Here is a 27,438-nt window from a genome sequence, read left to right as displayed (position 1 = left end):
GCAGCTTCCTGGAAATCTATAACGAGCGTGTGCGAGACCTGCTGAGAGGAGGAGAGCAGAAGAAGAGAGCCTCCCTGAGAGTTAGAGAACACCCTGAGAAAGGACCCTATGTACAAGGTGAGTGTCCGGGGCACCTGCACCTGTAGTTTGTAAAGCAGTAGACAGCAAAGACATATTGTACCTCCCAGGGCTAAACTGGGTTTCAATTTAAAAGGTACCCTTGCTTTGCCAATCTACCAAGAATAAGATAAAAAAAAAAATGCTGATTCTCAGCTTTTGCAACACCAAGTGTTTTTTAATTTATTTTAATTTAACTAATATATTTGCAATGAAAAACAGATGATAAATACAGGGAGACAATCCTATATACAGTACACACACACACACTTAGATGTACACCTATCTACATGCACATACAGTAAAAAGGTAGAGAGCTAAGGGTAGTTTCAAAGACAAATTAACTGAATTCAAATTCAATATTCAAACATGAGCCCACAGTTTGAAGTGAGATTACACCAGATGCTAAACTAAACAACAACAGATAATTTCTGCTTTTTGTCTTTTCCTGTATCGCTGATTAAATACTTAATTAGAGGTCTAGAGGCTTCAAATTCTCATGACCCCACTAGGACAATTTATTCATTCATTCATCTTCAACCGCTTGTCCCTATCGGGGTCGCGGGGGGGGGCTGGAGCCGATCCAGGGCGTAAGGCGGGGTACACCCTGGTGAGGACGCCAGTATACCGCAGGGCACACAGAGACAAACAGAGAAAAACAACCATTCACACTCAAATACAAACCTACGGGTTATTTAGAGCCATCCATTAACCGGACACCTGCATGTCTTTGGACCGTGGGAGGAAGCCGGAGAACCAGGAGACAACAGACACAGGGAGAACATGCAAACTCCACACAGACAAGTCCCAGCCCGGATTCGAACCAGGAACCCTCTCGCTGTGAGGTGACAGTGCTCTAGGACAATTGAACTAAGATTTAAACAAGATAACATCTGTGCACAGAAAGAACTTTCTTTTGAATAATCTTGCAGCGACTTTAAGTCTCAGACATACAGTATGACGTATATTTAAAGCTTATGGTCTAAAAGATTAGGTGCTTTCACTTGTGATGAGCTCTAACAAGGTATCCACTGTCTATTTGTAAAATGTAAACAAACACTCGGCAGTAGATCATGCAGCAAAACAATCAGTCAGAAACACTTTGCATTAAGAGAGAGAAGATGAGAGCGGAGGTTAAAATTTAAATCTCCTGTCTCTACACGCTCAGACACATCATTTTCAAATTCTGGGCTGGGATGTGTAACGTGGTCTGCAGTATTTTTAGTAATGCTCGTGTCTTGTAAGTTTAGTTTATAAGTCACTGCGGTATGTGGTCACCGGGGGAATTTTGTTCTGTTGTTAAGCTTTTGATCTGTCCCAGAATTGTCCGTCCTGGCTCTAACCCAGACTCCTCTTTTTAGCTTGTCTTACTTACTTTCTTTCTCTCTCTCTTTCTCCCGGGGTCTCCTCATCCTTTCCTTTTATTTCTTCCTCATCCGCTTGCGTCTCTATGTTAAAAGCCCCACATCCACTCATTGTCAGTATCAGGAGAAATCCCAGTTGACCAGAGGAAGTGAAGTCATTTCCTCGTGGTTCCAAGGAGAGCACTTCGCGCACACACACACACACACACACACACACACACACACACACACACACACACACACACACACACACACACACACACACACACACACAGACAGCACATTTAGGGCTCCCAGCTTTTACTTCTTCTTTATCAAACAGTGTTTTACTGTCATTCTGTTGGAGTTCAAATATTTGTATGAAACAAGGAACAAGAAACATGTTTTTGCACCATGAGACTTTGTGGTAATCTGTGTGCATGTCTTTTTCACCCACTTAAGTGATTCACCCTAGGAAGAAGAGCATTGTTGCAGACTTTTCATGCTGTGGGAAAATATTACGAACCAAGCTGGAGCAGCTATTAATGAGACATTTCCTGTTTGAGTCTTTTTCGCATTTCTATCTCTGTTACCAATTATTCCTATAGCAGCCATACATAACCATAATCTTAAACAAATAAAACCTATATCCTCTTTTATCTTTGAGCTTAATTCCTTTCAATATCTCTAGAATATTCTTCAAGGTTACATTATTTTAATCCAAAGGGTTGTATAATGTACATCTTGATACACAACAATGTAGCTGTACTGTTCTCTTACAGGAGTTTCACATCGATTACCGGTACTTTTCACTGTGGCAGTAAATTAAAAAAACCTTTTGAGGTTGATATAAAAACCCAACCACTCTAGGTTTACTTGCTTTAGATTTCTCAGCATTTTTTGTTTCTCTATAATCAGACCTATCACAGCACCTGGTCTCAGACTGCAAGCAGGCCATGGACCTTCTGGAGGAAGGCATCGCCAGCCGAATCACCGCAGCGACCCACAACCACGATGCCAGCAGCAGATCTCACGCCATCTTCACCATCCAGTACACACAGGTCATCATCTCTCTCAGCCCTCTGTTCAGCTTATATACAGCTACACGCACCTATTAATGAGTCGGTCTGCTGATGATCCTCTTTATAACTTTTGCCAGTTATTGCTCTGTGCTATTTTTAGTTGGTACATGCATCATGTATCGTTCTAGTCTGATTACTCTTGACTTTTCTTCACAGGCAATCCTAGAGAATAACCTTCCTTCAGAAACTGTCAGCAAGATTAACCTGGTGGACTTGGCTGGAAGGTAAACTGTTATTTCCTTCTGTTGTGTTTGACTCAAAAGACGTTAACAAAGACATTGACTAAACTGCCCCCTAGTGGATCTTGGAATTTTTTCTTTATTCTCAGTTCCACAATTTTTTATTCAATAATTTGTGTCTTTTATCATTGCAAACGACGTGAACCTCATGTTATGTTTATGTTGTGTCTAACAGTGAGCGAGCAGACCCCCACTACTGCAGGGATAGACTGACAGAAGGCTCCAACATCAATAAGTCGCTGGTCACTCTGGGCATCGTCATATCTGCTCTCGGTAAATGAAGACATTGTTTTATGATTCAGATACAAGTTCAAGTGATAATGTCTAAAGAAGTTTTCTATTTGGAATTAAATCCAGCATGGAGCTCTATAAATTACTATTTTTCCTTCCGCTTTTCCTTACTTACAGTATTCCCTTCTCTTCATAAACCCCTTAACCTGCGCACCTCTTCTTCCCACTGCCCCTACAGCCCAGAACTCTCAGATGTCAAGCAGCTGTCAGAGCATCAACAGCATGGCCTCTGAGGGCGACGGCAGCACGATGGGAAGCCACAGCAGCTCCCTGTCTGGAGGAGGAGGGAGGAGGCACTGCTTCATCCCATACAGAGACTCGGTCCTAACGTGGCTGCTGAAAGACAGTCTGGGTGGTAACTCCAAGACCATCATGATTGCAAGTAAGTGGTGCAGGTGTCCGTATTGTGAAAGGACCATGGTTGTGATTTTTGCACATTTTGGTTCATTAACCATAACTTGCGTGTGCATAAATAAGCTTTCATTTAAATTTTAGAGTTGAAAGGCGTTGCGATCATGAGCTGCGTTCTATCAAAATCAAACCCTAAAGGCAAACATGGAAGAGAATAATTGAAAGTGATAAAGTAAATTTGGTAGTTTATTTTTTAATTCCAACAAAATCTTAAGTCTCTGTAACAGAGTTTCTTGCAAGCACTTGAACTCACCAATATTGAGAACTTTTCAAAACGGATCTTGCTCATCACAGCTGCTGCAGTGTCAGAACAGGCAACTTGAATGTCCGAAAAGATAAACGTCTGCAAGGTTTTTGTTTGTGTGTAATCGAATGGCTGGAAGGTTTGAAATAAAATAAAAAAATATGGTTATGCTTTGGAAAATGGTTTAAGTAATGTGACCACACCGGCAAATCCACTGATATGGCGCCTGCAATAAGTGCTTATTTGTGTGTGTGTGTGTGTGTGTGTGTGTGTCTTGTATGTTTTGTTGTGTGTGTTTGTGTTTGTGTTGCAGCGGTCTCGCCCTCCGCTAACAGTTACAACGAGACCCTCAGCACCCTGCGCTATGCTGCCCATGCCAGAAATATTGTCAACAAGCCTCGGGTTAATGAGGTCAGTGGCTGTTTGGAGTGTGATGCCAAGACTTAATGTTTGATCGAAATGTGTTCAGCAAGTTAATGTGCGCTTTGATTTGTGTGCAGGACGCCCACGTTCGGCTGATCAGGGAGCTGAGGGAGGAGATTGACAGGCTGAAGAGCATGCTGCTCAGCTTTGAAATGGTATGGCGACCTTTTTATCATTAGAGCATAGCACTTACTCTCGCAGGGATACACCCTACGGGGTTTGCCTCCTCCTCTCAAAAAACCCTCTTTGTGCTATAAGGCGTGGAATAAAAGAGATTCCCACATTACATGTTTTTGCAGCAAAGGCTTAATACAGTGAATGCAGTAGATACAGTGAGTGCTTCGTGTCTTTGTGAGAGCTTTAATCCCCCGGGTGGTAAAGATTGAATTGCATTGTAACATGTGGCATTTTTCCTTTGGCACAGTATTTTGACTGATCATTCTTTACCCTCTTGACTGACAGCAGCGAAACCCCAGTCCATCCCTGAGCGACGAGAGGGATGGGAACCTTTCTGACATCGTGCTACAGAACGAACTGAAGGTAACACGGGGTTTACACACATGTTGACGTATGCCTGACATGTACAGTAGTCCTCGAGTGTGACACTAATTTTACTATAAAGAAATACAGTAACATATTATCAGACCGTCTGACCTCACTGACATTTTGACGGGTCCAACATCACAAATGCGAATTTTATGGACAAACATTATTCAAACTGACACGTCTTGAATTATAAATTATAGTCAACAGGGTTTTAGAAAAGACAGAAATATATTATGCAGATGTATTTGTACATCTGTTGTCTTCTGACTTAATGAGGATCTTTCTTAATAGAATCTTTCAGGGAGGTCTGTAGAGTATTCTGGGTAACTAGGACATTGTTTCAATGTATTGAGCTCTGTAAACAAGATCTCATTCACCTCTGTTGTATTGAGATGGCAGCAGACGTCTCAGCAGTGGATATCGGAAAAGCTGTGTGGTTGAATAAGTACATATCTTTGACACATTGTAACATGTTTTTTCTTCTGACTTTGAAACTTGTAAGGGAATCATTGGTATTGAAACTTGTACAAATATACTATGAAACACACGTCTTTGTTAGTAGTTGCAGCAGAAGCATTAGAAGTGGCTGCTGTTGGTATCATTTAGCGTCAGCATTATGCATTAACTCACTGACCACAAGTATTTTCCACTCTGGTTTCAACCCATTTCTCTTAATTGCATTCTTTCATCGTCTTCCTCCATGTCTTCTCGCCAGGTGGAGCAGCTGACGAAGGACTGGTCGGAGAGCTGGAGGGACAAGAAGGAACTGCTGGAGCAGTACAGTGTGGACATCAACCGAGACCGGGCCGGATTCCTCATCAACTCCCTCCAACCACACCTGGTTACTCTCGATGGAGATGTTCTCAGCACCGGGGTCGTCTTCTATCACCTCAGGGTACGATGATTAAAAAGGCAGATAGATGTGTTGTGTCCATAGATAGTATTGATGCTTTATTCTGGTCTTTTCTTTATTAATTTTGTGCAGGTTTTTTTTTAGTGTAAATATCAGAATGCACGTTAGGTATAGAAAATGACTGGTATGATTGTAGCGCAGTTGTATTGTTGTATTAGACGGTACTAAGCGTGTACTGTCACTCCTTCATTTTTCTTTGTACGTTTCTTTTTGTCCCCAGAGACAAAGCGCTTATTTGAACAACATGATGCAAACTATTGCAAAAATATTTTCTTTGCATTTTCTCTACTTGTCTTCAATTCTCAAGTTCATGGTTTTTCAGTAGTCTCGACTAAAACCATCTTTTCTTTCCTGTTAGATTCTTCCCCCTCCTCCTCACACTATTTCTCTCTGTTCTGCTACAAACACTCTTAAGAAAAGGTGCGTTTCTACTGTCTTTTCTTTTCACCCTACCCTCCAACTGTCCTGTCGATCTCCCATCTTTGTGTGTGTGTGTGCGTGTGTCTTTATATGTGTGTGTGTGTGTGTGTGCATATGTGTGCGTGTGTCTTCCGCAATGCATAAAGCTCGATTGGATAAGAGGCTCTTAGTTCTGAGGCTAGGACTCAGGGGAGATTAAGCTGTCCTGATTCTGACAATGACAAGCATACCCTCAGGCCTGACAATTACACTGTTTCCTGCCTGTGAAGAGCTGAGGCCACCTGGGAACACATGTGGTCTTGACACCATATAATAAAGCCTTTAATCCCTTTAGATAAGACTTCAAAGTAAACAAATTATATATTTTTTTCTGTCAGCTAAGTGGAAGATCAGAAGTGAAAGGACAATAGTTCTCAGAATCACTTTGAACATTTTTTGTCATTATATCCACTGTTGCTTTTGTTTTGGGCATAATGAGCGCTAGTCCAGAATGCACAGTAGGTCTTTTGATGTTTTTGTTTATGTTCATTTTAGATAAAGCTGCCATGATTACACATTTATTTTCTTACAGGAAGGAGTGACCCACATAGGACCTCAGGAACAGTTTGAAGAACCACAAATAGGTATTGTTTATTCAGTTGGTCTTCATGTTTCGTCATCCAGCTGCAAATATTCCTTTTCAGACTGTGTAATAAGATTTTTTTTTTTTTTCAACCGTCGTACATTACGAGAGTCTTCAAAGCATCTTACAACGATGCATTATCGCAGAGTAGACATGCAGCAGACTGGCATCTTTAGACAAAACAAGCAGAATATAAAACATGAAACATGGCAGAATATACAAGAGAATGCATAACAAATCAGTATAAATCCTAAAATGGACTTTTCACTTTTCATAAAATGCTGCATTGAGTGTTGAATGCTTTTAGCAGTACAGTAGCTGCATTGATACAGCTTTCTAAATCGGTTTGTGCGGTTGTGTTTTTCTTCTGCATTGTGTCTGTAGTTCTGCAGGGCAGTTCCAGCTGCGAGATTGAAAACCATGGAGGGGTAGTAACATTGAGACCGCTGCCGGGCTGCGTCTGCCTACTCAACGACAGAGAGGTCACTGAGCCCAATAGACTGGCTCAAGGTCAGCTTTATTCACACTGTCTTCTTCCCACTGCATTTTTTACACATATTGGATATTTTGTAGTCAAAGCGTACAGCGAAAAGAAAGTTGTAGCATATTTTTAATATCTGCTCTGTGTCTCGTGGATATGCAGGCAGGCAACTTGCTTATCACTTTTATTTGACTGATTCAAATTCTTATAATAATATCCTGAGAAAGCTATTGTCACTTCAATGCCTTTAGAAGCTTAGCTTAGGTACATCACTGATCCAAAAGATTTCAGTTCTGTTGTCGACACTTGTTTATTAGCACTTGTTATTGTATTACTAAGGCACTAATGGTGTATTAATAATACCCATACTAAGTAAATATTAAGTCCCATAAGTAATTCAAGTAATAATAAGTCCCAGGTTTCTGTTCAAAGTGACGCGTTTCATTTTTAGTGCATGGCAGTGGTAGTAGTTTGCCACTGACATTGCAAACTATCACGCAGAGAGGTAACTAATGACTGTACATTAATTATTACTTATAGCAGAATTATTGCTAAACATAAGTACTACCAGAACTGCATGCTGTAAGCATTATTTGTTGTTAAAAAAAATGAAGAATAGTAGATAGAAAAATATCCTTTTAGCAGAGGTAATGCTGTCATAATATACATAAACATTCAGTGATGCCTAAAATCAGACCTAATCAGCACTTCACACTAAGCATCGAGGCCTGTCATGTGATTGTTGCACTATGCTGGATATCATATATAGGTTAATATACAATTATATACTCATGCTGAGCAGATAAGATTTGATTACATATGTGGGTTAATGTACAATTATATATGCACGCACACTGAAAGGTGGACAGATTCTTTCCAAAGGGCAAACATATAGACACACACTCTCATACACCCTGCACCACTGATACACTGCAGCACATGAACCCACTGTCCTCAGCTTACATCAACACACTGCTACAGGCTGAGCACAGCTTGTGATGAAGGATATGCCTCTCTGTCTCTAGGGATGGTGATCACCTTGGGAGGAGTGCATAAGTTCCGCTTCAACCACCCAGCGGAGGCAGCTGTCCTCCGGGAACGCAGACGGGTGGGTGCTGCTCAGCTAAGAAATGAAAAGGATGCTGTCGGTTGTGATGGCAGCCGTGATGATATTGATAATGAGCATATTAATGAGTTGCTGTGGTCGATATACAGTGATGCTAGTGATGCACAAAATTGTTTCAGATAGTTTTCTTGCAAAATACAGTATACAGTTTGTTCTGATAATAGCTGTGATTGTTTATTTTTTCCTATTTCTGGTAAATATTCAAGTTGATCTTTTCTTTACTGTTCCCAGGCCAGTGAAGGTGGTATGACGTGCACCTACATTGACCTTTGCCCCTTGACTCCTGACCACAGGTAAATACTGTCTCCAAAAAGAAATTCACAGAATAATACAATATTCATCACTCTGTGTATGCTGTATGTGTGTGATACACAGAGAGCCAACTCTGCCAGCATGCAGAGTACATTACATAATTGATAAGATGTACATGTGTTGTACATGTAGAAATAGGACAGTGCTCCATTTGTGTGTCAGTTGGTGGAGATCGCATGTGTTTCCATCAGCCCCCACCGTCCTGAACAATCCCAGTTCGCTGTTTACAGAACGGGCTCAGCCGTTGCTGGGTTACTGCTGAGCCTCTGAAATGAAAACCACAAACAGAAGCGTTTACTTTAAACCTGCCACCACCAAACTACTACATTTTAGACATGATTTTGTACCTAGGTGAGGTGAAAATACTTCTTTGACTTTTTTCTGGGTGTCTTTCTGCTTTTTTCTCATCATAGTCTCCTTCTTTGTATTTTGCCCTGGATGTATGCGTCTGTTTTACAGTGTCAAAGAAGTGAAGCTCAAAGGCCAGCTGGGTGCCTGTCTCTCCCCCAGTGAGGAGCCTACTGTTAGGCAGTGTGTGGAAGAACAGCAGCGCTACGTGGAGAGTTTGCGACAGGAGATTCAGGCTGAACAGAGACGGGCTGAGAGGGAGCTAGAGAGGGAGCAGGCCCATCTCCGACAGGAGCACAATGAGAGTAAGCCGACTTCACACACACACACACACACACACACACACACACACACACACACACACAAACACACAATGTTATTGCTCATGCAGAAATCTGTTAAGATATCAACCCCTTATGATTCCCTTCTGTAAATCTTTAACCAACAGTCCGGCAGTGGATTTTTCAGCAAAAACAGCACCTAACTACTGTAGAGCTGAGAATATCCAATGAGTCTGGGGTTCAAACGGACCTTATCCCTGTACCCGTCCTGGAGCGAGTCACATGTGAGGTGTCGGAGGATCAGGAAGGTCAGGTATTTGACCGTCTGTCCCAGGTGGTAAGGGCCAGGAAGAAGGCGGTGCAGGAAGAGCTACTAAAGCATCACGCACTTTGCCGTGCTGAGAGCCGCATCCGTCGGAAAAAGTTGCACTACCAGCTGGAGAGAATCGCCCGCAAGCAGCATCTTTTGGAAGCTAAGAGGGAATTACAGCGGCTGGAAAGGGCCCTGCCTCCTGGACCAGACAACCCAGAGTCTCCTGAGATGGGATCTCCAACAAAGCTCAGAGGAAGACCATTTGTTTCTCGGAGACACTCGTTCTCTGCAGATCTTCTGTCCCGGCTCTACCCACAGAACACCCCTATCTTCAGGTAAGCACATAGAGTCGTAAAACTTATAGAGTTCATTGCATGGAACTTCTTTGCTTAACTAACAAGCTAACGCAGTACAAAATGTTTCAGTACTTCATTTTTATCCTTCTGTTTTGTGTTTGCTTGTACCACCTAGATATAAATTTAGATCTTAAATTAGTCTTTTTCTCTCCTTGGCAGACACTTCCTCAAGAGAAACAGATCCACAGAACTGATGTCAGATTCTGACTCCATCTGCAGCAGGAAATGGGTTTCGGATGAATGTCTTCCTAGGGAAAGAACCCAGAGTTGTTCCGGTACAATGTCATCAGGACAAAGTCAAGCCTGCAGGAGTAGAATAAGCTCCTCTGAAAACATCAGACAAACCGCCAAAGAAGAGCACCAAGCTCTGCCATGCAGAGAACGACCAGAAAGAAAACCTCTGCTGCCAAACCGAGACTTGTCCTTTAAGAACAGATCGGATCAGAACTCAGCGGTTACTCTGAAGTCACCACTTGGAACTACTTTGCAGCCAGTCAGCAAAGAAAATACACAAGGACACACAACATGCAAAACTAGTTCTCAGGTTGTGCCATGCATGAATGAGATAACTCCACCTCATGCAGGTAACAACAAACTGGAAACCATCAGGAAGACTTTTTCTCGCTCTGTTGGGCCCAGGTTAAAAACGGCTTTCTCTAAAGTGTTTAGGAAACCACCATCGTGTGTGAATGGAGGACGAGGCCCCAAACCTCTGGGGAGGATAGCAAGCAAAATTCACTGGAGACAAAGAAGAGACCGGAGCCTTAAAGATACAAAGATGAGCCTAAGCAAATTTGCTGTTAAAACGTCAGTCTCGTGTGAGCAGCTTGACCAGAAGACTCTTTTTGAGCACACTAAACCGAGGCGGTGGCATAGTACCGATGCTCTAATGATGAGTAAGACCAGCAGATGGGTCGACAGTCAGCAGGAATTGATGGGATGGGAGGAAGAGCAAGAAGACAGAGATGAAGGAACGTCAGACTGTGACAGCCTTTTCTCGCTTGATTCGCTGTCCTCTGCTTATGTGACAGCCCTAGCAGAACAGCTGAGACAGGAGGAAGCAGCTCAGAGTGAAGCAGAGAGCGAAGACAGTCAGATGTCAAAAGATTCATTGGCAATGGAGAGCAGTGGGAAATACTCAACAGTGGTGAAACTTAGCCAAACAGTGGTGCCAGCTTATTCCCTGGTGACAGATTGCCCCCATCCACCAGCGCGACACAATAAAGCAGCTGAGATCAGTTTAGACCGGGACGAACGTCAGAAACCTCAGATTATCCCAGCAGAAGCGTATTGGAGCCAGCAATGCTGCCCAAAATCAAGACCCAGCGGTGCAACAAGGAAGCCTCCTTCCCTCAACTCATTAGCAGATTCCAGAGGCAAAGACACTGTACACAAATTGATTGAGGACTTTGGGAACATGCAGACTACTTTGACCATCAGCCCACGCTCCCTGAGCAGCTGCAGTGTGAGGGAGCCAGAAAACATGCTGGCACTCACCGATGCCTGGTCCTCCACTGACGCAGCAGACAGTCCCAGGATTCACAGGGATTCTCTGCCTTTCCAAAGAAAAATGATGTTCAGAGGGTTAGAGAGCGGCGGCAGCAGCAGCAGCAACCTCTCAGATTGTCTGAGCGAATCTAGAAGCTGTAGCTCAACATCCACCAGCACTGAGGGTGTAAATATAAGGGTGCAGGAACGCGGCCTTGACACATCCGAAACATTAGATTTTCAAGACTCCCAGGTTCTAACATCATCAGATGAAGCCCAGAAGGAGGTAGGATGTGTCGAGCAATCAGAGGGACAAGTACAAAATGTAGATAAGGCAGTTATAGATACTCCAGACAGCAGCATCAAAAGTCCAGCCTCCTCACCCACCTTAGATCAAACCACTCGTGTGACACCCACAGAGCTCCACTGCACTAAACAAGTAGAATCGCTTCAGGTGTGCACAGATGTATCTGACACAGTGGCCGCTGTCACTACGTTGTCCTCTGACACAGAAATGTGTAAGTCAGTTTCTCAATCAGTAACGCATTTATCTACAAGTCCTACTAACCAAGGTCATGTATCGAACACAATGTCAAACTATTCAAGTACCTTCACACCGTCCAGTGAAGATGAAGTACGTAGCCGTCTAGATGGCGCTACAGAAATGTTGAAAACTATTCAGCAGCATGATATCGGGAACACCGAATATGTATCTTTTACAGGATGCAAAGTGTTGGAAGAGGCTGAAACCAAAGGGACCGAGCAGTACATTGCACTACAGCAAGAGCTTGTTAAATCAGCTTGTAAAAATCCCAGGAAGAGGAACAAAGACCAACAGGATCCTTTCATGGGCAGCTTGAAAATTCCAAAAAGGAGCAACGGCAAAGAGTTGGTAACTTTGTGCTCTGCACCAGCTGGCAGTCAGGAAGATATCTGGCTCGATGACAATAATAACACCAGTGACTCCAAAGGGGAACAATCTGCCGTGGAAGCTGACAGCCCTGGATTGGATTCTGTCTGTGTTGATGGCAGCATTAGACAAGACACGGTGGCTTCAGAGGCGTCGCCAGTTTCTGATCCCAGGAGCAGGAAACTTGGACAGATCTTTGATTACTCTGAATGTGGTGACAACAATCTTCAGAGTGGTACCTCTGCGGGAGAGAGGAGGACGGATGACATACGAGATGTAACAATAAAGGCAGTCACTGCAGGAACAAAAAGGGGGGAATCACAAATGGATAACCCCGGAAAACATCAAGAAAGTATAAAACCCATATGCAAGTCTGATGCTATTTGTAGCGCAATTGACCTGCGGATCTCCAAGGTGGTCAAAGGACACATGAGTCTGTCGTTGATTGGCAGCAATTGTGACAGGGAGAGCAGGAGTCAAAGCATAAATGGCTTGCCATCATCTGTGTGTCATTCTGGCTGTAATAGTGATTCAAATAGATATACAGATAGAGAGCTGCGAGATGAAATGAGTGATCAGGTGAAAGAAGGAGCAATCCTTGAAGAAAACTTTTCAATGGAAAGGAAGACAAGTGAAAACACAGTGAACAGCGAGCGCCTGACATCAGATATGCCAGCTGAATTGAGGACTAGCCATGAGACCAACAGGTTTAAATCTGCTGAAGTAACACAGAAGATTGACCACGTTCATAACGTCTCTGATATGACATCAACCTGGCCATTAATTGATCATTGCGTTTCCCAAAAGTCCTCTGCCAAAAACGACATCCGATCACACCTGACACTCGACAGCCACGGAGAGTCTGAGCACTCTGGCAGCCCCGCTTTGCAACCGATTTGTTTTTCCGTAATAAGTGATTCCTCCATTGATTCTCAAGGAAATGCTCTTTTGGAGAATTATGCGTCAATTATGTGTCAAGAAATTAATGACTCAGGTAAACAAAAGGTAACATCTCATCCTATCATTAATGGTGCATGCTTGAATGAAGTGGGCCTCCCTGCTGTGACTCCTGAATGTCACCAAATAACCCATAAAACAGCATCATCCATGGGTGACACAAAAGAAAAGCGTGACTGTAATCCTGTAAAAGATGTCAGTATGGAAGCTACATCCAGTGCTGAAGATAAAGGCGGTAATTCGAACAATCAGACCTCGCCATGGACGAATCAACAATATTTAAAAAATAGTCCTCATTCATCTAGAGCTACAAAATTATTATCTGATGGAGGAAGTCTTAAACTCAAGCCACATGGACGTCACGGCAACCAGAACATAGCCACTGATGAGAATGCCTTTGTGAAAGGGTTTGCTGTTTCTCCTGGCCATGATGGAAATAGTGAAATGGAGAGCACAACAGAGGATAAACCTTGTGTCGCAGCACAGGATGAGATCAGCTGTCCACAGGCTCGTCCCAATGTCTTGGCTCAGACTTGTGTGGTCAATATGAATTACAACAACAAATGTCAAAATCTATCAAATCCACTCTGCAAATTTCATAAGGATACTCAAGATTGTGTAATAAATAGTGAAAAAGAGACGGTGACCCCAAAGATCTTTGAAGAGTCAAAATATGAAACGAGTATTTCCATGCAGCCACGACACAAAATTCTGCAGGGGAACGCCATTAGAAATACAAGTTGCTATGGATCTGTTATGTCCAAGCAGGTCGAGCTAAAAACACAGGATCCTTCTGCTCTTACGTCTAAAAAGGACAAGTCTAAGAGGTTCAGAAAGTCTAAGATCCAGACTTATCCCACCTCTTGGTCTGAGTCCTCTAATAAATCATCGGACGAGGAGGATGACATTACCACGGTGCACCACAGCCGGCTCTCCTCTAAATGGGTTAAGCTTGGCGCTCAGAGTAATGGCAAAGACGTAGTCAAACAGGGTAGAAGTAAAGATGCAGATATTTCTACCAAAGTGTCAGCGAGCAAACCTAATTCGAAGACTTATTCAGCTCGAACTCAGGGTACAAGTGAAGTTAAAGTAAGTAGAGATTACACCCAAAAAAGACTCTCTCTATCCCCTCAAGCAGCGTCACAAAGGACAAATGGAAAAAAAATCATCCCGTATGCAAAGAAAAGAGAACCACAGCAAGACTCCCCTATGCATTTTGCCTCCAGTGACATCAACCCTTTTGCTCACCAGTGGCAAGACGACGACCCTGACCAACACCGTTATAAGAACCCAGCATTCGGAAGTGCTGCTGACCTATCCAGTAAATCTCCTCTTTTGAACAGCACTGAGAAACGTATGACAAGATGCTGCAGTGTTGACAATGGTTTGAACGGGCAGAACTCTCCTTTCTATTCTCATCTGAGCACTTATGCCACCGACAAGGGGCTCTCCAGTACGCTCAGCAGCATGGAGGATTATAAAGAACATGGGAAGAAAACATCTCAGCTCACAATCCGTCAACAGGCATCTGTTGATATTCATAGTCACATAGCCAATCTGACAGTGTCCAGTGATTCTTCAACTAGGGATGCTCCTGGTGGGTTTGGTAACAACTCCAGTCAGGTGGATGAAATTATGTTTGTGTACACATCTGAGCAAGAGTCCCAGGCAAGCAAAACATGTGCCCAAAGGCGGAGGAGGACATGTGAGCATGGCACTCAAACCGAGCGTGGCTTTCAGGTGGTCAATGTTGGTAACAGCAGTAGTGCTCCAAAGAGGAGAGAGCGCCACAAAAGGAGTAACACTGATGTACCTGCAACACAGAAAACCAAAGTGGACATTAAGGAATCTCCAACGTGGGCCAGTATGGAAAGCATGTCGGCTCACCTCTCAAAGCTGATCGACAGCACCTCAGACCTGCTGGGGGACGTCCAGGGAATGAGAACAGGCGACGCCCTCAAGTCAAGTCTGAGGAGGAGCGTCAACTCGTCAAATAACAGCGTCTCTTTCAGTGAGTCTAATGACTGCACACAAAGAGATTGCGCGACTCAAACAGCCGTAGATGTTGGGATCCAAACCGAGAGGTCTTTAGCACCAACGGAGAAGGAAGTCGCTGCTCATCAAGCACCCAGCGAAAAGTCCAAATCTCACGAAGTCAACGTGATAGTGAAAGTGATTGGTCCTGAGGTCGTCAGCGTGTCCCGAGAAAAGAATGTGCACTGCGCTGTGAAGAGTACAGTTGAAAAGATACGGAGCATGCCTGACCTGAGCTGTTTAACTTCTGCTGCAGCATCAAGGTCTGCCTCGCAATTAGAGAATGGCCCTTTAAAGACTGCAGGTGAAGGTCAAAGACGAGTAAGATCGGCTTCTACTAGAGGCACAAAGCAAAGCACGCCCAAAGCACTGTGCCACAAAAGTGTTGCGATATCGGAATTCTCCTGTGGATCATCGAAAAACGTCTGCCAAGAAAATCACAGACCCTCTTTAAGAAATGACCCATCACTTTCTTCAAAGAAACATGCTACATACACAGACCGTGCATCCTCTCCCATACTGACTGTGGGAGCCAGATCACATATGAAGAAGAAAGGAAACCAATTCACACTAAATAAACACAAAAAATCTGAGAAAGACAACTTTACCGTGTCTTCTGGCACACAATCGGCCCGCACAGCTGTTTCAGAGGATGATCAAAGGTCCAGACAGGATTGTGATGTTTCCTCTTGTACATCAGAATCTGTATCACTTGAGAAGGTGAGTGAAATGAGTTGCTCAAGTCCTAAAGCATCTGATAAGTGCTCTGTGAGCCTTAGCTCATCACTGGATAGATATACAGACACTGACTGGAGACATGTTACAAATAAAGAATCCAAATGGCAGATGACCTCTCAGCAGTGGAGGACTTCAACAAAAGATTTAACAATGCCGAACCAGATCTCTCCCATATTAAGACCGACCGATGTGCGCGAACGGCGGGCTGGACAGACAAGACCTGTAGTTGATTCTGTGGATTTTTGCGTTGATTCCTACAATTCTTCTCAGGTCAGCAACGGGACTGTTCAATTTCAAGAGGACGACACGGTGTCACTGGCACCCAGCGAGTGCAACACAGATGTTCTTGTGAACATTAAACCCATCACCAGCGTGTCTGAGTGTCAACACCATCACATAGCTCCAGAGGACCTGCCCATGCACAACAAGTTCACCAACTGGTCTGGCATCAACCCCCTCCAACATTCGAAACCCTCCAACAAACTCGGCACGTGTCTTACCAAAGATGACGACAAGAGACGAAACCGCGCCGAGTGGGGTGAGATGGAGAGCTGGGGCTCAAATGTAGAGTACACGACGCGGAGCGATAGAAGGTCGAGAGAGATAGAGAGGCTGCGACAGGAGAGAGAGCAGGTGATGGCGACAGTCAGCCTCAACGTGAAGCCGACACCACTGACTGTGGAGCTGACGGAGGCCAAGCTACATTACGGCCTCGGAGAGACGGATGCACTGTTAAAGATGCTGTCGCCAAGGACCGGAGAAGAGTCCGAGCCACCGACCTCTGTCACTACCAAACAGCAGCTGTATGATAGGTAAGGACACAACTGACCCAAATACTTTATACAGTTGTCTTTCAAAATGTCAATACAGGCTTGGGTTACAACTTATATATGTGTAGTTCCCACAAACCCTTTTTTCCCCCATTTAACAAAAAGGTTTCATGCATCAGTGTTTAATAGTGTTTAATAGGAAATATCTGAACAAAGACTAAGTAAAGAAACACAAAGTCTGACTTTGCATTTGATGCCAGCTTCTCATACCATGTTTGATATTTACAGTATTTGATGCTATCTAAAATGTATTGTATTGTATGCAAAATTAGCTTAAAAACCTCTGTTTTAACATTCAATTTTTTATTTCTGTGAACTTCTCCTCTTAGACACCGCAGGAGTATCGAGAGTTTGAGGCAGGAGAGGGAGGAGCGTCTCCAGACTTCCCGGAGAGCTCGTAGTCTGAGTCCCAGCAAACATCCGCGCTCCGCTCCACAAGAGGCCGTATACTGCTCCAAGGCACCTTCTTCCGCCATGCCCACTCGGCGTAAAGAGTACCTACAACAGCTGCGCCAAGAGGTGATAGACAGCACCAGGTAAGACACTATACCCGTATTAGTCTTAGATTTAAAACATAAATGTTTTCAGGTTAAATGATGGTAAACCCACTGAGTTCTCACTGAGTTATTTAAATGACAGAATACCAGAGCCCCCACGAAGAGAGGGCCGGTGTCCGTCTGACATTGAGCAGCTTTTGCGCGACTACGGACGAGCCCGCGAGGAGGCCAGGACAGAGATCGCGAAGGCACGAGAACGACTGCGAGAAAGGACGGAGCAGGAGAAGAGGAGACTACAGCAGCAGGCCCTGTCTCAGGAAGTCAAGGTCTGTTTTTGTGTCATAACATGAAATTTTAGTTCAGACGTGTGTCAGAAAGAGCTAATAGTAATCATCTGTGCTTTAGTCAACTCGCTTAAAGCACCAGATAAGTGCTGCAACTCAATATGTTGATTACTTTTTTGATAAATCAGTTAATCATGGTGTGTAAAATATCATAAATGCCTGTTACAAGTTCCCAGAGCCCAAAGTTGTCTAATCAACATTTATAAACCCAACGATTTAATTGACAATCATGAAAGACAGAAAAACAGCAAATTCTCATTCTGTTAAATGATCAAGATTGTTGACATTTGATTAATCCATAAATAGTTTTGGTTGAACATTAGATGTATTCGATAAGTTATTAATAGATATACAAATAATTTGCCAATAAGTTAGGCAGAAAAGTAAATATAGTCAATACAAAATATCATCAGTGGATTTTGGGGGACTTTCAGTTTCATGTAGGACACCGAAGTATTGCCAATAATTTCACTGGTATCTCCCATCTCCCTGTGTGGGGCAGGACGACCTGAGGCATCGGACAAGAATCAGTAACAGCACCTTGTGCACAGGATCAAGCCTGAGCCTTTCCTCCGGACCTACGTCAGGGTACAACAGCGGCAACACTACCCAGTTACAGCACGGCAACAGACCACTTCTGACTGGACTGGTAGGTACACTGATGTTACACATTACAGTAGAATGAGAAAACTGGGATTTAAAAAACTAACCTCGGAAAATCCAAGAGTGTAAACAAAATGTTTGAGCTTGTTTTTATACTGCAAACAGCTCATCTTGTGTATCGTATTGATTGTAATTTTTCTCTTTGAGTGAGCATCACAGAGGGTAATTGTGTCGTTACTGTTCTTCAGATCACAGGGTTCCAGGATCAAGGGCTGAAGGTCAGGACACGTCCTCCTATATGTGGTCCTCAAAGTGTGAAGACACAGAGAGCCTGGTTGTCTGCTCATGGTGAGGACTGGACTTTGATTCATAAAATCCAACCAGACATGGGTGAAACATTGTCAAACGTATTCTTAAATTTGCTCAAATAGAAAAACAAAACAAAAGAAAGAAAGAATCATTGACATAATTTTAAATTTTGAATGTTATTTACAGTATATGATCCCAAAGTACTTTTGTCCGTGTCTGTCACGGGTGCAGCACTTAACCCCCCTCCACATTCTCTGTATTGAAACTCCACGTTAACCTCCATGTGTTTCACTAGATGTCCGCCTTGAACCTCCTGTCACCGGGTTTGAGCCCCTGATGAGTTCATCTCCATCATCCCCAACTACACGTCAACGCACCGCCTCCTTTGGCTCCTCCTCTTCAATCTCCACAACCTATCAGGATATCACATCTAGTCTCCTCGGTCGAGCTCTGGCTGAGGTAACACAGACCTGAGCTCATTTAAAATGAAAAAAGCGTTATTATTTATTTCAGTGAAAACACCAAAAATTCCGCCTTGAGATGTAGTTGTGATGATTGTCCCCGATTACATCCATTCTTTCAGACGTTCGTATCGTGTTGAATTGCAAATCTCTTCCTGCACAGGTGCGACTAGCTTCCTCTGGGGATTTGAGCAACCTGCTAATGGGCGAGGCCGCAGCAGGCTGGAGGTGAGCTCAGTCATTCTCTTTGATAAACTCATCCAAAATTCAGCTACTGTCGGGACTCAAGGACTCTCCGTCTGACGTTAATTAGCTGCAAAGTGAAGCCTTAACTTAGGATCACAAAATCTGATAAATATTAAATATTTCATGTTCAAAAGGAATAGGAAGAAGTTAAAAAAAAGTTTCTGGTCCTACCTGGCCCTCTTCTTTTTTATAAATATTTTTAAATGATTGATCACAAACATTATTATTAATTCGCTAATGACGTTTGTGTTTATTCAGATACCAGGGAGAGGAACGAGGCATCCAGACGTACTACAAGCCCTCCTCCAGTCCATCTGTCCATTGTTTCCTTGGGGCCGGGGAGCTGAACAAATCTCTGGACAGTCTGTGGAACATAATCTGCCAGCTGTCCAAGAGCCACATGTATAACCAGTCGGTCCGTTCTGTGTGGACACGACCACTAGATGACAGCACTCAGCTGGGTGAGCCGGCATGTCTGCTCATATCCTGGCGGGGTTTATATTTATTACAACACCAGTGGTTAAATGCAACCAAGTGCTTTTTGTCCAGAGCTATACTTAAGTGCAAATATGAGTACTTTTCTCCTTATGCCTCTTTATATGTCTACACATGTCATTACTATTCAGCAGGAATTCCACTACATTTAGTTGACAAATGTAGCTACTGTATACATACATACATCTTCAACCGCTTATCCCTGCCCGGGGTCACGGGGGGTGCTGGAGCCGATCCCAGCTGACATCGGGCGTGAGGCGGGGTACACCCTGGACAGGACACCATTCTATCACATTGCAGCTACTATATAGATTTACTTAAAAAAACACAATACTTTCTTAGAATATGATGATCATTTATTTTACTTTTAAAACTTCAAGTGTGTGTTGCTGATTATACTCATTTCGGATGCAGTTCCTTTATGTGTTATGACTACTTTTACTTAATAAAAGGCTTAGAATAGTTTCTCCACCACTGGTTGATACAGGGTTGTGATGTGATACACATTAATAATGTCATTGGTGGATTTTCTGAAATCCATTCATCCAAGGTAAGCAGTTTGCAACCTGAGCGTCATGTGATGGAAGAGTTTTTATTTCTATTGTTGCAAGAATACAAAGGGAGAAAAGTATTTATATTTTTGTCTTTGCTGCAAAACTATTTATATTTTTTGCAAGGTGTTTATGGACCCTGCAAAATTATTTGCTTCAAATGACACTTCTGCATCCATTGGCTATGTATAGTATAGTACAGTACACAGTCCCATTTATCACTGACTAGTTTATTGTGTTGCGTGGCCAACTCCATTCTCACACCTGCAGTATGTCACATTTAATACCTTTGCAAGATCATCTGGTTTCTCTTATGTCATCTACTCTGCTGTGATCAAAAGTTTTATATTGAATTTGGCTTCCCCCCCCCCCCCCCGCCAAGGGGTTAAAAAATAAATTGCTTTTTTAATCTTGTTTGACGATAAAGTTATTTTCCATTGTCTTGTTTCTTTTATATTTCCTTTTATTACCAGTCTGATACGTTCTCTTTGTATTTCTCTAGTTTACTTACTGACAGATCCGTCCACTTGCCACCTCAGCCAGCCGCGGGACTTCTGCTGCATCAGCACAGAGTCCAAACAGGTGAGCACAGCTGCGAAATCAACCAGCCGGTCCTGATGATTACTGCTAGTCACCCTTGTAAAAGGCCCACTGAGCATTTGCAGCAGAGTTGTACACAAAATCACGCTTGAGTATGATTGAGATAATTGAATTTACTGTCTTATTAGTGTGTCAGCTAACCAGGATGGGACAGCTTTGTCTTTTTTTAAGGAAGACCAATTTATCATTAACACTGTTACATTACATTTTTCAACATTTCATACAGCATACTATTTAGACACCACTCACGCTCATAGAAACAACAGTGAACTACAGTAAACATCACTGACCCAGAGGCAGTGGGTGTGGAAGGAACTGTGTCAGTGTACAGTTGCCTCTCGACTGATCAAAAGGCTGCACCGCCTGTTTTATTGATGCTTTTTCTTTTGCTCTCTGCCTCAGGGTGGCTTGTCCATTCTGGCAATGCAGTCTGTGTTCGAGGAGTCTCTGCCTCGTCCCAGTGTGGATGCCGTCCGAGGGGAGATGATGCCCAGTTGCTGGATCCTGCAGCCAATTAGACGTAGTGGACAGGAAGCCACCAGGGTCGTCTACCTTCTACAGGTGAGATTCAACTCAATTCAATGAAATTTTATTTATAGTGCCAAATCATAACAAAAGTTATCTCAGGACACTTTACAGAGTAGGTAAAGACCACACGCTATGACTTATTTATTATTTACATAGACCCAACATTTCCCCCGTAGAGTACGGTGGCAACGAAAACCATGGTTGCTATAAAGTAATTCGCCGGCGGATATACTGTAAGTATTGTGCTGACTAGGAACACCAGCACATTTAAACTGCCAGTAAAAGCACAGATGTTTGTGTTGGTCATAGACGGATATATGTTTTCTCTGTGTACGTGGAAGTCTCAAAACACTGACGTTAGGAAATCGTCAGACTCGGACCACGACAGTATGGATGTGAAAGTGTTGTGCAGGAATTCAACCAGCCTGATTAATGATTATGAACTCACTTGCAATCCAAGATTTCTTGTATTGTATTAAAATGAAATGTGCCGTTTTATAAAAGTGGAATTTCAGCCTGGAAACATGCAGGACAACTTTACATTTCACCATTGACAGAATACTCGATCTGATTGAAAGTAACTTAGGCTTGTTTAGTATTTTTATGCCTCCACGCTGATGACGGCTGTGACCAGAGGCGTTAGGATTTTGGTTGTCAGTCCATCCGTCCTAGTCTTGTGAACGGGATATCTCAGGAATCCCTGGGAGAAAATTTCTTCCAATTTAGCACAAATCTCCACTTGGAAATCGGTTTTGGATGTCAAAGGTCAAGATCACTGTAACGAAACGAGTTTCTGGTCATAACTCAAGAATTCCTACACTTATTCACACAAATAACTAATAGGAAAAGAAATAATGAAGTGATGACGTGTCATGTCCAAAAGGGCAAAGGTCAACTTCACTTCGCAATCGTAACGTTCTCTAAAAACTCTTTTCGGGCCATTATTCAACACCATAACTCCAGAACAGAAGGGTAGGTATAAATCTTCTGTGCTGCTGGTTTTAAGCTGCGTGTGAAGTATCCGCGTTGGGCAAAAAAAAAAAAAAAACTCTTTAATATCTTTTTATTCAATTCCTTCTAAGTCTTTACTTCCTATATCATGTAAGTCTAGACCGACATGGATGTAAACTGCAACTTGAATGGTGGTGGAGGATTACAACTGCCAGGTGGTAATTCTAGTTTCAGATTGAAGTTGTTGATAACAGAACATTTGCAGGTATACAAATACCGAGCTGTCTATTAAAACTGCCCGGCATTTTCCTGAAAACGTTTAAAAAGTACAACCTTTTACATACATCGCAGTTTTACTCTTCCGTCTTACAAATTCTGCCTTCGACTTGGATACAAATAATGGTCGCTAGGCAGTGCTACATGTGAAAAAGGTCATGTCTATATCATTTTGTTCTTCTCCAGGTGGACCTAGGAACTCCATCCTTTCCTCAGCGACTGTTGAACACTGTTGCCAGAAGACAGGCAGCTGTCATCGCCGATCTTGACCTTTTCCTCGCTAAATCCACAGGAGTCATGACGACTCATCAGCAGTGAGCACTTGGACTAAACCTTCTCCATAAGGGAGTCGGTCTGTCTTGTGAATTTGCACCTGAAATTTATTTACTTGACTTTTTTTGTAATTATTATTCAAAGAGCACTGTTACATTGACTCCAAGTTAAAAAGTTGAAGCAGCTTTTTTTTTTTTACATATAAACATATGAAGGTATTTTTTATAAATATTGAAACTGTATTTTTATATTTGCGATGTACATGAATGCTTGTAACAATCATAATCCTATTTTACCAAAGATCTCTTAGAAGGCGAATGACTTTGCATGACCCATTAAATGTGTTGCGTTTAGGTTTAAACAGCTTGATAAGTTATGATCAAAAGCTACAAAGTTTCCCCACCTTAATGAAATAATTCATTCAAAGGTTAATTATAAACTGATACGTAGCAGCCATTTAACTCCCTTAGAGGTCGAAATCTATAGACACCATATTGCTAACACGCATTAAACCTGGGGCTTGGCGAGGTGGGGGTTTGGTCATCATACTGTAAATCAAGTGTTTTGAGACAAATCTAGACTCCTGCTCCTCCTCTTTGCCCCGTTTTCAAGCTTTGGAAAATCTGAATTAAAATCTGCAGCACGTGGAAACATAACAAGAAAAAACACCACAATTTGAAGCAGAGTGAGACCTCTTCCTGCAGCTCTCCCTCTCCGCCCTGTTCTCCGTCTGAACGCTCTCTCTCTGAAATGATTTGATTGGCCAAAGTCTTCCTACACTTCTAAAGCCTGAAAACAGCCCAGAGGAGAGAGAGACCAGCAGTCTAGTTTTCTCTCAGAACGCTTGAATTACAATATGATAAAAGATTATTATGGATTTTTTTGCCCAACGGCTCCAAAAATAAACCGCCTGCCACAGGTTTAAGGCCTGTTAGCAATACAGTGTCTATGGATTTCTACCATATTGTATTGTGCACAACCGAATGTGTAAAGGTTAACAGAAGTCGGTCAACAGATAATCGAGGGATACATTGATTTGATATATATATATATATATATATATATATATATATATATATATATATATATATATATATATATATATATATATATAAACTACGAAGGTGTGTTTTCACCAGTGTGTAGTTTTTACCCATCTATGATTGATCGACGCAGCCCGCTCTGTTGTGTCAGTACACCTGAGATAAAGGCCGTATACAGAAGGAAGCATCACTTTGTTCAAGATCTGGGTCATGCGGTATTTTCTGCTTGACATCTTGGAAAGATGATGAGGGGAGTTTGGCAGATGTCACAGTAAAATGAAAGCTGGAAGTATTTGAAGGTCAGTTGAGCTTTTTTTTCTTGTGAACATCGGCTGAGTTGCCCTGACGAGGTGAACCACATCCAGACATATGAAGGAAATATTTGCAAATAATGTCTAAGCCTGATTTGTCACTGTATGTGTACTGATTTGATATGGCACTGCTTATTTTAACCACTCAAAAGCCTTCAATCTGCATAGTATGAACCTCAAATGTCCAGCAGTTTTGCAGCACAAACGGAGAAGGTAAATAAATGTATGGGACTGTACGGATGTTATTGGGAAGGAGAGTCTTCTTGGAGAGCACGGGAAGGTGTTTAATAGTGAATAGTTGCAATTTAAAGTTTTAGCGAAAACATCAATAATGCTGCGGATGGATTTACCTTTTGACAAAATTAGATATAAGTTCAACTCCCCCAATAATTTACATACAGTCCCTGGTTGTTGTGCTAATGAGACAGTGTATTGATGGAAACCTAAGAATTATTTAGTTATTTGTAACGTGTGAAACCACTCAGCCGCACGCGTTCACTGCAGGAAACCAAACAGTTTTGTAGCAAAACAGGGAGGTGGTGAATTAGACAGTTGAGAACTTTTTGGATATAAAAAGTAAAAGGGCGAGATACTGACGATCCTACTAGTTCTGCGGAGGATGCTCAGTAGCTGAGCCTGACCTCTGACCTCCCTTTAGTTCTTTATTAATGTTACAGTAACATACGGACACATCGTGGTACCCTGAACCTGCATAAGCTGACTTTTGTTCTCACCTCTTTTGAAGTCTGTTGTATTTATTTTGTGCCTTCTGTTTGAAATGCTGTTGAATGTGTTTTACGGCTTCGATGGGATAATTTTTTTTTTTTTACGAGCAGAGCGCGGTGCTGTGTTTACAGCTACTTGCACAAAACTGTTAGTGCATTTATTAGTGTATTAAAAAGTGATTTTGTTTTTGTTTGTACAGTGTTGAAGGCTATGCAGACGCTGATCAAAGGCAGGGCTGTTCTCAGTCAAAGCTGGGTCGGCTGCGTCCAGATATGAAGCCATATTATTTACAGCAGTTGAAGGTTCAGGGCTGTTTTGGCAGCGCTCGGTTTGTTCCCGGGGCAACCAAAGAGAAAGAGACACAAATACTGAAGACACAGAGTGAAGGAACATAGTGACAACTTTTTGTACTGATTTCTTTTTGTATGCGTTTCTCCATGTTTTTAAGTGCTCGTTTCATTTTTGTAAAAAGCATTGTTATTTATGTTTTGATGATGTGTTGTAAATGTATTTTATTATAAACACCCTTCTTCTTCTTCTTGTTGCTAATGAGATGTTATGTGGCCTGTGCGTTTGGCCATTTTACACGAATACAATACATATTTGAAGTGAACTGTTGTTTGTCTTCTTTCTTTCAAATAATAGTGTCTGTTCAGTTCCCAGAATGATCCATAAAGGGATATTTCAGATTTTTGTTATGGGGATATGTAGTTGGACTATATCAATAGTTGGTATATTACCTAAAGAAGATGGTAAAAATATCAATATCACTTATATTAAGAATATTCTCACCGCTTTACCTTGCTGTCAGACAGCCCTGTTTAAGTTTGTGCTGGGAAAACTGAAGCCGTTCAATGCTCCGTTCAAAACCACCAGACTTTGACAAAAACTGTTATTTTACCTCCCAGAACACAGGAGTTGCTGGTCTACATCTGCCTCGATGAGTTTGTTTGTTTGTGTTATTGTTTGACTTTGTTTGTTCCCTCTGAACAATTTAAAAACGGCAAACTAACCGATCAACGAAGCGAAGCGCAAAGTGTGAGATAAATAAACAGTTTTAGTCTGAGTATATTGTAGGTAATACACTGACTATGGACAAGTACCTCATCCATTCCCACTACAAACCATCCAAACTATCCCCTTTTTTGCCACTTATACATCAAATTAGCCATTGAGACAGTTTTTTTCGTGTATGAACTATTAATAGTGAAATCCGGTAGAGTCGCTAACTAGCTAGATTAGCTCGGGCAATAAGGTGAAGGCATTAAAACGGCTTTTTTAACCACAAATACTGCTCAAAGTAACACCAAGCCTCCGCAGTAGCATGAGAAGAGTCCCTACACATAAAACAAAGCACCAATGGGCTCCTTCCTTTTGGATTGACCTTGGTAATCCACTTGAATGGACTTTACTACGAGAGGAGCTGGTACAGGGGCCAGTAGGTAAGTCTTTCAATAAACTCCCGGTTCAATTACTATGTTGTTGGTGCTTCATTTTTAGGTGTAGGGACTCATATCATGCTACTACAGAGGTTTGGTGTTAATTTGAGCAGTGTTATCGGTTAGCTGTTTTAATGCTTTCACCATAGTGCCCCGAGCTAATCCGTGTTAGCCACGTCCAGTTGTTAGCGACTCTACCAGATTTCTCCGTTAATAGTTCATACACGAAAATAACTGTCTTGATGGCTTATTTGATGTATGCATATGCCAAAAGAGATGCAATGGTTTTGTCCCGGAATTACACTTTTAAGTGTCAACCAAGAGTATTTCAGAATCTTAAATTCCTCTTATTTATCTCATCTCATCTTCATCCGCTTATCCAGGGTTGGGTCGCGGGCCCTCCTCTTATTTAATAGTCGACAATTAGTGTAAGTAGGCCTGGTCATGAAACTCTTGTCTTTTCTGATTTAAAGAGTATCAAAAACTCTCAAAAGCCGACAGTGAATCCTTGCTCAGATTTAAACTTGTCTGCCCGTTTTTCATACTCGATGCTTTTGTTCATCATATTTTTGAGAAGCTGTTTTAAAAAGAACAGGTTTTGGTATCGATGCTCCGGTACCGGGTCAGCACTGTGATATAAACATACTTACTGTAAGTCACCTTTTGAGAAACGTTTTGTTTTAATTAGAGATAATGTTTTTGTAACATTTACTAAATCTTTGATTCTTTGTGAAATATTGGATGATCTTACCTCTTTGGGCCTTGTGCATAGAAAAAAAAAATACATACTGTACATACTTTAATAATCCCAGTGGGGAGCTTGACTGTCACAGCAGTTTAAGAATCATACCACACTTCCCAACACTTTAATTTAAAAGAAACCACTTTTCTGTGGAACTAACCGCTCATAGACTTGAATCCTGACCAGATTTTAACATTGACTTTTATTTTATTTAAGTT

General features: G+C 42.2%; 2 protein-coding genes across 2 annotated transcripts in view; both read left to right on the top strand.

The window, feature by feature from the left end:
- stard9 (StAR-related lipid transfer (START) domain containing 9) overlaps positions 1–11,942 on the top strand; it is a gene marked incomplete at its 3' end in the record, with an annotated part of 32,725 nt that extends 20,783 nt beyond the window's left edge. Inside the window, exons 7-22 of the mRNA XM_083924202.1 lie at positions 5–117; positions 2,379–2,521; positions 2,699–2,766; positions 2,957–3,054; positions 3,251–3,454; positions 4,041–4,138; positions 4,228–4,305; positions 4,613–4,690; positions 5,412–5,591; positions 6,601–6,652; positions 7,036–7,161; positions 8,158–8,240; positions 8,490–8,551; positions 9,030–9,223; positions 9,367–9,847; positions 10,028–11,942. Coding sequence (XP_083780328.1) covers positions 5–117; positions 2,379–2,521; positions 2,699–2,766; positions 2,957–3,054; positions 3,251–3,454; positions 4,041–4,138; positions 4,228–4,305; positions 4,613–4,690; positions 5,412–5,591; positions 6,601–6,652; positions 7,036–7,161; positions 8,158–8,240; positions 8,490–8,551; positions 9,030–9,223; positions 9,367–9,847; positions 10,028–11,942 — 3,973 coding nt within the window. The remainder of the gene's footprint in view (positions 1–4; positions 118–2,378; positions 2,522–2,698; positions 2,767–2,956; positions 3,055–3,250; positions 3,455–4,040; positions 4,139–4,227; positions 4,306–4,612; positions 4,691–5,411; positions 5,592–6,600; positions 6,653–7,035; positions 7,162–8,157; positions 8,241–8,489; positions 8,552–9,029; positions 9,224–9,366; positions 9,848–10,027) is intronic.
- Position 11,943: 1 nt separating this feature from the next.
- LOC310954619 (stAR-related lipid transfer protein 9-like) lies at positions 11,944–23,962 on the top strand. Its single transcript, XM_083924201.1, has 11 exons — positions 11,944–16,807; positions 17,155–17,361; positions 17,465–17,648; positions 18,169–18,315; positions 18,518–18,617; positions 18,874–19,037; positions 19,203–19,267; positions 19,544–19,746; positions 20,834–20,913; positions 21,334–21,492; positions 22,873–23,962. The coding sequence occupies exons 1-11, from the start codon at positions 11,946–11,948 to the stop codon at positions 23,002–23,004; spliced, it is 6,303 nt and encodes a 2,100-aa protein (XP_083780327.1). The 5' UTR covers positions 11,944–11,945; the 3' UTR covers positions 23,005–23,962.
- Positions 23,963–27,438: the final 3,476 nt, after the last annotated feature.

This window comes from Echiichthys vipera, assembly GCF_963691815.1.
Source record: "Echiichthys vipera genome assembly, chromosome: 12".
Taxonomy (NCBI): domain Eukaryota; kingdom Metazoa; phylum Chordata; class Actinopteri; order Perciformes; family Trachinidae; genus Echiichthys; species Echiichthys vipera.
The sequence above is the reverse complement of the archived record's forward strand: the minus strand, read 5'-3'. Positions and strand labels throughout refer to the sequence as shown.

Bases quoted from the DNA above. Each gene is read 5' to 3' on its own strand.
- LOC310954619 (XM_083924201.1), top strand. From the start codon at position 11,946: ATGTCAAACTATTCAAGTACCTTCACACCGTCCAGTGAAGATGAAGTA. The intron at 18,618-18,873 runs GTGAGGACTGGA...GTGTTTCACTAG, and splicing joins AGCCTGGTTGTCTGCTCATG to ATGTCCGCCTTGAACCTCCT. The intron at 21,493-22,872 runs GTGAGATTCAAC...GTTCTTCTCCAG, and splicing joins GGGTCGTCTACCTTCTACAG to GTGGACCTAGGAACTCCATC.